The following is a 12,223-nucleotide window of genomic DNA, read 5'->3' on the forward strand; positions in this document are numbered from 1 at the left end:
AGCCTGAGGAGACTAGCTACATGCACGGATGATACAAGGAGGTAGAGAGAGAAGATGAATGCAGGCGAGCGAAGGGGGTGGCTGGCGCCATCGCTTGTTTGCTTTTTGGCTATGAAGGGTATACCAGCATGTGTTCCGCCTTGAGGTGACCCTAACAAAGGATCTGAGGCTCTGGGAGTTCTAGAGTCCTCGGACATTTCCATTGAGTTTCTGGAGAATAGGGTTGTAGTTTTGATTAATTGCCGGATCTGGACCACTAATTACTGGAATAAATTCCACATACCCCGTATTTTCCCTGCTCCGCACTTGCATCGAGAATTCAAGGACATTTTTGATGCTTGAGGTCACCGCTTGAAGCTTCACCTTAACTTGCCCCATTGATTGGGTTTAAATCGCAACTCCTTACCCTCGCTGGTTCGTTCCATGATTTACTTATCCTCTTCTTGCGAGGCGGCTAATTTCCTCGCCAAGCCAGATTTTTTGCAGCCGCCATAGGCGCAATGGCACTCAGAAAAAGGCCCGCGGAGGAAGATGGGGCCTCGTCACCAGCCTCATCCGGCGGTGGCGGTAAGCGGCACAAGCTGTTGGTGAAGCTCAAAAGCAGAGGCGACACCGCGAACAATTCACCATCGACTCCACAGGGCACAGACACTGGACAGACCTCAATGCGAGGGAGTGCACGCTCGTCAAGGATGGCCTCCCCGCATGACAGCCGGGTTCGTGAGGAGGAAGGCGATGAAGAGGAAGATGATGATGGTGATGAGGCAGACGAGTACATCGACGACGCCACCGCGCAGCCAGGTTCGAGCCGCATGAATGCAGCGACTCGAGGCGAAGATGGGGCGGCTCTACCATATGAAGAGGAATTCATGTCAGACGAAGATGGAGATTGGGATGAGCGGCCGCAGACGCTGAACCTGAAAGCGGCAAGCAAGAAGGCGAAGCGGCCCCTCGGTGCCGCTGCTGTTGCAGGTGGAAATGAAGCGGAGGAGAACGGCGAAGAGGACGGCATGCAGTTGCTTACCAACGGAAGAGACTTTTCTTTCCTGCATCTCAAGCGCGACCACTCAAGCCGTCCCTTGTGGATCAGTCCAGACGATGGGCATATCATTCTTGAAGCCTTCAGCCCAATCGTCGAGCAAGCACAGGACTTTCTGACTGCGATTGCCGAACCTGTCTCCCGTCCGACGTTCGTACACGAATTCAAGCTCACGCCATACAGCTTGTACGCCGCCGTGTCCGTTGGATTGGTGCCAAGCGACATCATCGAGGTGCTCAATCGACTTTCAAAGGTCCCGATTCCACAAAGCGTGCTTGACTTCATTACTGATTGCACAGCGAGCTTTGGCAAGATCAAACTGGTTCTCAAACAAAACAAGTACTTTGTGGAAAGCGGGCATCCCGACATCTTGCAAAAGCTGCTGCGCGACGCGGTGATCGCCGCTGCACGAGTCAGGGACTCGACCGCAGGGAGCAACAGCAAGGGTGGTTTAGGCACGGAAGTTTTAGGTCGCGCGCAGGCGCCGAAAAAGGGAGATCTTGTCATTGCTGGCACAGACAAAGCTGCGCAAAAAGCCCGCATAGGAAAGCCGGGTGCGTCGGGCCCTGCACTGGGATCAGAGGATGCTGCGCAAAGGGAAACGGAGGCCGACCTCTTCAGCGCTATCATTGGGGTTGACGAAGCAGACGATCTGGACGAGGACGACACTGTGCACTCATTTGAGATTGAAGAGCAGCACATCGAAGACGTCAAAAAGCGCTGCAATGAGATCGGCCTCCCGATGCTTGAGGAGTACGACTTCCGTAACGACCAGCTTAACGCGAACCTTGACATCGACCTGAAGCCCATCACGCACATTCGGCCATACCAAGAGAAATCGCTCAGCAAGATGTTCGGCAATGGTCGAGCGAGGAGCGGTATCATCGTGCTTCCATGCGGAGCGGGCAAGACCTTAGTCGGTATCACTGCGGCCTGCACCATCAAGAAAAGCTGCTTGGTGCTGTGCACCAGCTCCGTCAGTGTCGCGCAATGGAAGCAGCAGTTCCTTCAATGGAGCAACATCCAAGACAACCAAATCTCCATGTTCACTGCAGACTCAAAAGAGAAGGTGAACCACGAGATCGATGGCGCTCTCCCGGAGTCACTCTGACATCATACCTTCACTTTCAGTTTTCTGGCGCTTCCGGCATCGTCGTGTCTACGTATTCGATGGTAGCGAACACCGGCAAGCGATCGTACACGTCACAGAAGATGATGAATTTCTTAGAGAGTCGAGAGTGGGGTTTCATCTTGCTCGACGAGGTGCATGTAGTGCCCGCTAGCATGTTTAGGCGCGTCTTGACCAAGATCAAGGCTCACAGCAAACTGGGCTTGACTGGTGAGTAGGCTTACTTTTTCTATTCTGTCCTCTGAGGCTGAAGGAACCTCCTTCGATGCAGCTACACTGGTGCGAGAAGATGACAAGATCGACGAGCTGAACTTCTTGGTCGGCCCTAAACTCTATGAAGCCAACTGGATGGACCTTGCAGCCAAAGGCCATATCGCCACTGTTCAGTGCGCAGAAGTCTGGTGTCCGATGACGCCCGAATTTTACCGGGAGTACCTCCGCGAGAAGTCGCGTAAAAAGATGCTTCTTTATTGCATGAACCCACAGAAGTTTCAGGCGTGTCAATTCTTGATCAACTATCACGAGAACCGTGGCGACAAGATCATCGTCTTCTCCGACAACGTCTTCGCCCTGAAAGCATATGCGGAAAAGCTGATGAAGCCATATATCCATGGAGGGACGCCGCAGGTAGAGCGCATGCGCGTACTGCAGCACTTCCAGCACAATCCTGCCGTCAGCACCATCTTTTTATCGAAGGTTGGGGACACGTCGATCGATCTGCCAGAAGCTACCTGCTTGATACAAATCTCGTCTCATTTCGGTTCGCGAAGACAGGAGGCCCAGCGCCTCGGTCGTATCCTCCGAGCCAAGCGAAGGAATGATGAGGGGTTCAACGCATTCTTCTACAGCCTCGTGTCGAAAGACACTGCAGAGATGTTTTACTCGACCAAGAGGCAACAGTTCCTGATCGATCAAGGCTACTCTTTCCGAGTCATCACACATCTTGTTGGCCAGGACGAGCTGCCGGACCTGGCTTACAAGACGCAGCAAGAACAGACGGAACTCTTGCTCAGTGTGTTGATCGCCAACGAATCGGCAGCTGATATCGGCTCGGACATGACTGGCAGCGAATGGCGTGGTGGCGGTGGGGTCGGGGGTTCGTCTCAGCGCCAGATTGGCGGTGTGCTCAAGGATGGCAAGGTGCCACAGGCGCGACGCACGATGGGCAGCATGAATGCGCTCAGCGGCGCACAAAACATGTCGTACATCGAGCGCAATCGGCCGGCGAACAAGGGTCTCTTGAAGGACAAGTCGAGACACAAGATGTTCCAGAAACGGTCGGGCCAGTTCAAAGACAAGAACTGAATGCATTTTGTATCATAGATTCACGACACGGATGAGGACTGTATATCATTCATCATTGTACACGCGCCGCGCCGCCTGCAAGAAGGCGCTTATGCCATCTTCCTCAAGCCCGTGAGGTGCTGGGGTCGTCGCAATCTGAGGCTGCTCCTCTCGCATCTTGTCGAGAAAGAGCATGACATCTTTGACACCAGAAGCTCTCTCGGGGCCAAGTTTGCTCCTAGCAAGCTCTGCCATGCCGTCCGGTCGAAGGACCAAGCTCTCGGCCGATTCTAGGAAGGAGGAAGCAAGCATCGGCTCAGTTGATGGCATGCGCATGCTTCCCACCCCTTTGAAACGCTTCTCCATCTCTGGCGCGCCGGCCAAGGCCACGCGCGAGACACAAGCAGGCGCTGGCGACAGTGGCGATGACAGCCCCGCAGACGGCCAGAAGGACGAGTTGAATAGGTGCTCGGCGACCGTTGCGCGTATGAGCTCTGAGCGTGAAAGCCCTTTCACATTCGAGCCTGTTCCGCCTGTGATCATGCCTATCCTGCGTCGCTTGTTGGATAGAAGAGCCTCATCCTGAGACTCGCGATGCTCTTCGTCTTGGTCAGACCGTGGAAGTATCTCGCGGTGTTGCCCTCCAGTCGCACTAAAGCTGTCATGACGGCGAGCGTCGCGGTCAACGACAAGCGTTGCCCACTGCCTAGATTCGCGATCGGCCTGTGCCTGCGTCAAGAGCTTATTGTCGGGCAGATGAGAGGGCACGCGGGTCCTAAAAGACGTGGGAGGCAAGATGTACCAGGCGCCCGTTCGTTTCTGCTGCGTATCACGATCTACCTTTGGATCGCCTCCGCGCATCACATCGAGAACGGCACGCAGCTCCGCTGTGGGGGAGAATTCTAGCTGGCGTGTCTGTCCGCGCTTGGGGCTAAAAGGTTGCTGAGCAGCGGCCTCACCCAACCGACCTCGACGTGTGCGATGCGGAGCCACCGCACGAGCTAGCTGTGGCAATCGTTCTAGCTCGCTCAAGATGTCCGCTTCGATCTGGATTTTCCATCCTTGTCCTATTCTGTCCTTCCATATCCGTGCGTCCACGTTAGCATCTAATTCTTGGTCGTGGCCCGAACTAACGGATAAAGAGGGAGGTTCAAGCAGCGTAGTGATGGTGCTGTCTATGCTCGGCGGGCACGTTGCCCAAAAGATGTATAGAGCAAGGAAGGCGGCTGAAGCATGAAGGATGTCGGATTGAGAGAGCAGGTCCTGTGTTCGAATTTCAGACGATAGGATCGTGTGCACGCGCTCTTGTGCACAGTGAGGTGAGAGAGCAGGAGAAGATGGAAGAGGTACATTCTGTCAGCCCCTTTCGGCGCCAAGGAACAGGCGCAGGAGTTACTCACCGAGGAAGGACCGCGTGATGACGTCGAAGAAGCGCTTGCGTGTGAGAGGATCTTCTCCAGCTGCAACGTGCGCAAAGTTCCAGCCATTCTGAATCCAGACACCTTCAAAGCACTCTGTAAATCCCATGCGCTCGGCATGCTCTTCTCCCTGTACGACGGTGGCCCATTTGCGCTCAAAGTCCCCTAACAGCGCGTCAATGTCCGAGCATAACCGCGCAACAAATGCTTCACTACTTGCCAGCTGTGGGAAGCTGACAGTTGCGCGGGAGGCCATGACTTTGGGACCAGCTGTTGCTGCACCGAGCTTACCGCGTGTTACGGCTGTAGCCCCAGAAAGGGTCGATGCGACACGAGAGGTAGAAGCGGTGCGTACCTGCACATTGGCCTGGGTCATTGCACTGCCCCGGTTCGAACGGAATTTCACGATCGCTCCCAGACTGATATTGTTAGAGGAAGAGTCTGGGTCGAGCTGCAAGTCAGCCGGTGGCGCTGTCATGACGCTGCCGGCTGTGAGCGCCGTACCGGCGCCGTTCTGCCCGAAGGGCATGCCCGAGAAGGAAGCGAGCGACTCGGCATGCTGCTTGCTGACAACTTGCAGCTTCATCTTGCGTGGAAACGGGGCCGGTGTCGATCAAACTGGAGGGCGAGCGAGGGTGACTAACAGACCTAATGGGCAAAATACCTATCACCGTGCGGAAGCGCAGCAACGGTGCAGTGTCGCGGAGCAAATTAAGCTTTGCACCGTGACGGATCTCTCCCGTCCTCTCGATTCCGGTGATCCAAACCGTGACCACACTCGCTATTCCAGCGCTTTTCTTTGTCTGCTTGCTCGAATTTCTTGTCTAGCTTGCAGGCGCAAGAGGAGACTCTCACGCTGGCTTCATTGTGAGCATGCGTCGCGGCCAGACCATGACTGCTAATCGCTTGAAGGTTCCGGGCTGGAGCGTGCTACAGCGCACCACCATCGGCGGCATTCCGTTCGCTGTACACTGTGCAAATTGTTTGTCAGCGCCAGGGTCGCCCAACTTTCCATGAATCTGCTGCTGGAAATGCTGGAAAGGATGGCTGTGACCGCCTGCCTTGCCACGTATGGAACCCAGATGGTTTTGCAGCAAGAAGCAACCCTGGCCGCTTGTATCATCACGTGACATAGTTCGCGGAGATTTGCAAGTGATCCCCGGGTTTGCCGCCGCATGTCCTGGGGTTTTCGACGCAATCTGAGCGATGTGCGCGCAGGATCCCCTATGGTTTTTCCGCGCAACAGTTCAAAACAACCTGCGCCGAACGCACAAACCTAGATCATTTCTTTTTCCCATCGCTGCCACATTGATTTTGTTGGTTCTTTCTCCCTCACTACGGATGCATCCCAACCCTATCCATCCATCCATCCCCCCGTCCATCGCGTCAACGCCATCAAACACGCTTTCAACGCAAGGTCCAACACCGTCACCGTAACCGTCGCACCGTGCCAACGGAAGCACACGAATAGCGCAGCGCCTTCGACATGCCTCGCCGTCAGGCTTCAAAGCCAGTGTCTGCGGACCCTGTGTCAGGCCCGCCATCAACCCCAGCGAACGCGGATTTCACCGCGTCCAAGCCGCTCCTTCATGCACCATTCGCTGCCGTCGAAGACGCGCCGTGGCAACATGGCGGCGCGGCCTCCCAGCAGTCAGAACAGCAGGTAAGTTGAAACTTTGGAACTCGAGCGGGCGAGGCGGGCCAGCAAGGTGCTCAAAGGAATGCGCAAACCAGACGTGTCATTACTGCAGCTGACAACATGACGTCGCTCCCCCGGTAACACTACAGCACGCTGATCGCGACGCAGTCCACAGCGCAGAGCAACAGCGCGAAGACGCGGCGGAAAATTCGTCACACCTCATCCAGATGTTCTTGAGCAACATGGCCCATCTCCCCGCAACCGATGCGGGTGCTGCGACCGCGTCTCAACAGCAACAACACACGGAGCTTGATTCATTGCCGCCGCCGCCACCTCCAGCCCATGCGGAAGCGGAGGGCGAAGATAACGCACAAGAATTAGCAGAGGCGCTGGACGCTTCAGCCAAGGTACCAAAGCCCAAGAAAGCTAAGCGCAAGACCAAGGCTGACCAGCAACAAGAGCAACAGCAGCAACCGCCAGCGCAGGCCTACCAACAGTCGCGGCTACAGCAAAACAACGACAATGAGGTTCAAGTGCCTCCTCCGCCCGCACCATACGAGCCCCCAGCTATTCCCGAGCCGAATTTTGCCCTCATTCCCAACGCAGCGAATCACGCTGCCACTGCTACAGCCATCGCTGCGGGTCCACACCCAATGGACGTGGAGGTCGACATCGGCGTCGAGTCGCATCAGGAGCCGGTCGGCGAAAACGAATCTGTTGAAATAGCGACAGACACACGACCGGGTGCAGCAACACTTGGAATTGCCGCGGAAGCGAAGCCGTCGCCTTCCAAGAAGCGTGTGCTACGGAAAAAAGCGACCATGAGACCCGAGACGGGTCCCGGATCATCCGGGCGCGGTACCGGAAGAGGCTTGACCTTGAGCGGCAAGCCGGAATCGATGTACAACACGGGTGGAAATCTTGGTGGACGAATCAAATGGACCGATGAGGAGACGAATACGCTTATGCACGCGCTGCTCGAGGTGTGCAACTACAAGCGCATGCTGCGGGCGGAGGCGCGCGCCAAAGAGCAAGTGCAGACACAGCCACCCAAGATCGAGAGGGACATGGACACGCAGGGACCCACTGATGGGTCAGAAACGCAAACGCAGGAACAGGATGGCAAGGTTAGCAGCACAGACGCTGATCCGATCGTCGATGGAAGCACATACACGGCACCTGCACCAGATCCACCGGCAGATCCGACATCCACATCCGATGCAGCATCGGCAATATTATCCCAGCATGTTCCTACTCCGTCGACGCAAGCGATCAACAGTGTGCAGCCATACCATGCTGTGCTCAAGCTACACGGTAAAGCAGGCGTCAGGAGCACCATTCTGCACGAGAGAAATAACGTGCAGCTCAAGGACAAGAGCAGGAACGAGCTGCTCAAGCTGAGGCGTGCCAAGGAACCCATTCCCTTCTGGAAGTCGATGCTGCATGACACGCTTTGGGTACGTCGCGAATTGGACTTGGCTCCCTTGTTTTCAATAGGCTTTTGTCCTCACATTCTATCTGCTCGATTCCCGATATCACAAGGACGACGCGGAAGAACCTATCCTCCCGGTTATCGATCCTCCGCCTCTGTCGGACGAAGCTAAGGAGGAACTCGACAGGCTCCTGCAGCCCACACCTCCGGCGCCATCTGCACCACGAGCCCGCGCCCGCGCCGCTAGGACGCATGGTGCACGCATGGGCAAGGGAAGAGGCCGCAAGAGAAAGGCGGCTGCCGGGCCTGATGCCGACCAAGCTGTTACAGCAACGATGGAGATTGCAAGCGAGAACCCGAACGCAATGACGACAGCGACAGCGGTTCCAGCTCCACCTGCACCGTACGATGGCGGTCCCGCCTCGGCGGCTGTCGTGCATGAACCTTCGAATACGAGCACGAGCACAGATGCCGCCCCAATCCTCGACCCAGCTCTAGTGGCTGACGGCGTAGAAGCAGCGCCGTACGGCGGCGTCCAGCCTAGCGCCGCTGCGTCGGACGACGGCAAGGGACGTGGCCGCGGAAGAGGACGGCCGCGCGGTGCGCGCGGTGCAGCGCGTGGCAGCGGAAGAGGCCGAGGTGGCAAGCAAACTGCCATTGTTGCTGATACCAGCGCGTTTGCCGATGTTCAGCCCTCCAACACTGATAGTGGCGCGATGCCGCCGCATCAAACGCGAGTGGAGGTCGATCACGCCGCGCAAGACGCTATGGCCGTACTGCCCACGCGTGGCCGAGGCGTTCGAGGTGGCACTGGCCGAGGCGCTCGCGGTGGTCGAGGAAGAGGAAGAGGACGCGGAGGGGCAACGAATGCTATTGTGAGTACTTGGCAGGATGGAACGCGCATCGCGCCCACGAAGCTGACGCGTCGTCATGTCTCCATGTCCAAAATCGCAGCAGCCATCGCAAGCAGATGAGGAAGCTGCGGCGAAGGCCCTCACCGAGCTCGATGTTGGCGCCCAGTCAGCACTAGCCGGTACAACGCAGCCCAATGCATATAGCGGAGCGGCGCAAGTGCAGCAGGGATCAGCCCAGCAAGAGCACGAGCTGTCGCAGATTCAACAGGCCGCACAAGCCGCGGCTCAGTCTCATGTGCAAGAACAAGTACAATCACAGGCAGCTGTAGCTGCAGATGGCAGCAGCGGCGTCAGCAAGAAGCGCACAGCGCCTACAGAAGGCAAGGGCGATGACGCGCCGCCGAAGCGTTCACGCAAGGAGCTCGCGGCGGAAGGGCTTATCGTCCTCGAGACGCAAGTAGAGGCAGAGGCAGGTGCTGCGGCTGGTGGGCATGACAGCGAGGATGAGGCACAAGAGACGATCGCTGCCAGTCTGTAGTGCGACTTTGTAAAGTAACGGAATTCGTTTGGGTATTAGTCATAGGGTATCCACATTCTTGCTTTGTGTGCACGCCGCGCTGACCGGCAGCGGGGGATGCGATAGTATGTCTTACAACAGGTGGGCGGGGAATTATACATGAAACCCTACATGGCGAGATATGACGAGTAGATTGCAGGTAGTTTGAGATGCTCAGTTAGGATTCATCGGGAGGAAATTCTAGCGAATGAGAAAGAGAGGATCAATGCTTCGTTCCCTAGCCAAGAGCACACCAGTTTGGCCTGTCCAACGCACACCAACTATCATCGTGGGGATCTGACAGCGTCGAAGAAATGTCCGGCAAAGGTGCCACTGGTTAGCAGAGTGAACTTAAAGAACGCCCGTGATACCACGAGCTCACATTCCACTGATCTCGCCGAATGGTAAAGCTAAAGCAGCACTTGATCTCGACGAAGCCTGCGCTATCGCGCTTCGGCTCGTTCATGGCCTTCTTCGCACCAGACGAAGAGCTAGCTTGCAACAGCCCATCCGACATAACGGGCTTGTTGTATCCCGGGTCCCCTGCATCCGGCGTTGCCGTCGCAGATGCTTGAGCCTGGCCTGCTCCCAAAGTGGAGTTCGTGAGCGATATCGGCGGAGCAGCAGGTGTGTTATCGCCGTTTGTGCTGCCTTGTGTTGATCGCGGTAGTTGCGCTGCGACGGCCAAGGCGGCAGGGATGCTCTTCTGCTGTCGTGGAGGATTGCGAGTTTTCAGCACGCACGTCGTCAGGACTGCCTTCTGGCCTGGATCGAATGAGACGGCGCCGTACTTCTCCCAGTAGTTGACAGCGCTCTCTGCAAAGCCAAGGGGTATAAGAATTGCCCAGGCAACTGCGCTGAAAGTAGTTCCGCCTCACCTTCCGCCATCAGTTCGTAGATGCACAAGCGCCCTTCTCGCAGCGCATCAATTTGCACACCAACAAGCTCAGCAAACTCTTTGTTGCCCTTATATATCTCTCCTGTCCTCCTCCACAGACACGCCGGGATGCCTTGCGTGGAGAAAACACGGTCATAATCGAGCAGCAGGCGCTCAAAAGCTTCTTCTATATAGATAAGGTCAATGTTTGTCAGAGACTGTGCGACGGCGCGGAAAGCTGGCCTAAACACCGAGAGCGGTTTGAGGATCCGCCGACGGGACGCTGGGCTGACGTTACGCTCCATCCACCTGTTCAGGCGAGCGTAGCCATTGACATGGTTGTAAGGTCGCAAAAGACCGGCCTCATATTTGGCTTGGATGACTTTGCCTAATCTCTCGTCTCGAGTACCATCCTTCTGATCAGCTGCAGTCAAGAAGAACCGCTCTGTCTTGCTCGTCCAGTTGAGCGAGGGACCAGCGGCCGGTGCGGAAGCCGACGTTGAGTTGCCCTGGCCCGCCGATGTTGCAGCCGCGGTTGTTGGAGCATTGGTAACTATCCCTGCAGTGGACGTACCCGGAAACGGACCTTCGGGTACGTTGCTTTGCTGGCGTCTTTGACCGTTTGCGTCCATCGTCGTCCCTTGACCATCTTTGAGCGGACCACTCTTCTCACAGCCCTGCACTGTGCTGTAGCCGTTCAGCACGTCTGCAGATACATCTGCGCCAGACATCGCGCCATCTGCAGCCGACGTGCTTCCATCAAAATTGACCAGTTCCTCACCCTCTCCTTTAACGCCGTTCGCGCCTGCGTCACCGCCGGGCAGCGATGCATAGGGAGACGAGGGCGCATTGGTTGCATTTGCAAACGACCCAGCCCCTGGCGCTCCTGGGCTCAAGAATGATGCTCCACCATCGAGGCTTTCCAAAAACTCGCTGAGTATGTTGAACTCATTCCCCCCCGCACTGTCGCCTTGTGTCACCATCCCATCCGCACCCAGGCTGGTGGGCCCCCCTCCCAATCCCAGCCAACTAGCACCACCGAGACCGGATCGGAAAGAAGAGCTCCATGAGTTCGCAGTTCCCACGAGCGCGCCATTTGATGCAGATAAAGCAGCTGCTGCGCTGAAATTTAGAGGTCCAAAGGAAAGAGTGGCGAAACCAGGCGGCCCGGTGCCTATACTTGCGAGCGGCAATGGAGCCATCCCTGATCCCTCAGAGCTGACACCTGCCATCATCCCGGTCCCCAAGCCGTGGCTCGTTCCAGCTTGTTGTGAGAATTCAAGCAGATTCTGAGGTCCCGTCGTGTCTGCTGAAAAGGCACTTGGCATCGCACTCGCCGGTAATCCAGTGAGTCCAGCATTTGGCGAGTTGGCGAGCCGAGACGTCGACTCGGATGAATCCCGCTTTCCTGCGGCACTTTCCTGAATTTTGAAGGCTGCTTGGCCTGAGGATCTTGTGCCCTCAGAGTGCCAACTCGTTCCGTCTTGCGATGCCGAAGCAGGAGCGGGCGGTCGATCATGGCAGAGATGGCCAATGTCTCGCTTAATACTGACGTCCAAGAAGGAGTCGCGCTCGTGAGCTCCTCCATGCACCAAATGCTCCTCCCGGTCCATGGCTTCGCCCTGCTTACTTACCACCTCTTGCAAGGACGACTGTCATCGCACGTCATATGGCTGCGCCTGCAGTATACACAGGCGAGGGACACTTTGCGTCGTTTTTGCTCTTTCTTTCCGCCGCTTCCATTTACATCGGCAGCAACAGCAGTAGCAGCGCGCTTGCCGCTCGACGTCGCGGCTGCCGCCTTGTTGCTGCCCGCCATCTTTGCCTCTGATCTCCACTTTCCCTTGCGCACGCATCCGAAGAAAGATTCGCGCACAGCGGATGCAGCCCAAAAGGACTACCGAAAGCAGAGACGTAGCGCACCGACGATGCAGCCTTTTGAAGCTCCTAAGTCAGCACCAGCAAAGCGACAACCATTTGACTTGCGACCAGTAT

At 56.6% G+C, this 12,223-nt stretch overlaps 4 protein-coding genes across 4 annotated transcripts; 2 read left to right on the forward strand and 2 right to left on the reverse strand.

Moving 5' to 3' along the window:
- Positions 1 to 869: 869 nt before the first annotated feature.
- Positions 870 to 3,473, forward strand: K437DRAFT_228493 (DNA repair helicase rad25; the record flags this gene model as incomplete). The annotated part of the gene is made up of 3 exons (XM_013385300.1): positions 870 to 2,108; positions 2,171 to 2,378; positions 2,440 to 3,473. The coding sequence occupies 3 exons, from the start codon at positions 870 to 872 to the stop codon at positions 3,471 to 3,473; spliced, it is 2,481 nt and encodes an 826-aa protein (XP_013240754.1).
- Positions 3,470 to 5,888, reverse strand: K437DRAFT_296306 (uncharacterized protein). The gene is made up of 2 exons (XM_013385301.1): positions 4,853 to 5,888; positions 3,470 to 4,756 (listed from the first exon to the last, which is right to left on the reverse strand). Exons 1-2 carry the CDS (start codon positions 5,454 to 5,456, stop codon positions 3,519 to 3,521), a joined length of 1,842 nt encoding a protein of 613 aa, XP_013240755.1. The 5' UTR covers positions 5,457 to 5,888; the 3' UTR covers positions 3,470 to 3,518.
- Positions 5,889 to 6,242: 354 nt separating this feature from the next.
- Positions 6,243 to 9,372, forward strand: K437DRAFT_276236 (uncharacterized protein). The gene is made up of 4 exons (XM_013385302.1): positions 6,243 to 6,533; positions 6,659 to 7,966; positions 8,052 to 8,816; positions 8,896 to 9,372. The coding sequence occupies exons 1-4, from the start codon at positions 6,357 to 6,359 to the stop codon at positions 9,331 to 9,333; spliced, it is 2,688 nt and encodes an 895-aa protein (XP_013240756.1). The 5' UTR covers positions 6,243 to 6,356; the 3' UTR covers positions 9,334 to 9,372.
- Positions 9,364 to 12,160, reverse strand: K437DRAFT_291790 (uncharacterized protein). The gene is made up of 5 exons (XM_013385303.1): positions 11,863 to 12,160; positions 10,230 to 11,776; positions 9,734 to 10,167; positions 9,628 to 9,648; positions 9,364 to 9,552 (listed from the first exon to the last, which is right to left on the reverse strand). The coding sequence occupies exons 1-5, from the start codon at positions 12,045 to 12,047 to the stop codon at positions 9,526 to 9,528; spliced, it is 2,214 nt and encodes a 737-aa protein (XP_013240757.1). The 5' UTR covers positions 12,048 to 12,160; the 3' UTR covers positions 9,364 to 9,525.
- Between the last annotated feature and the right edge of the window lie 63 nt (positions 12,161 to 12,223).

The sequence above is a fragment of the Tilletiaria anomala genome (assembly GCF_000711695.1).
Source record: "Tilletiaria anomala UBC 951 chromosome Unknown K437scaffold_116, whole genome shotgun sequence".
In the NCBI taxonomy this organism is placed as follows: Eukaryota; Fungi; Basidiomycota; class Exobasidiomycetes; order Georgefischeriales; family Tilletiariaceae; genus Tilletiaria; species Tilletiaria anomala.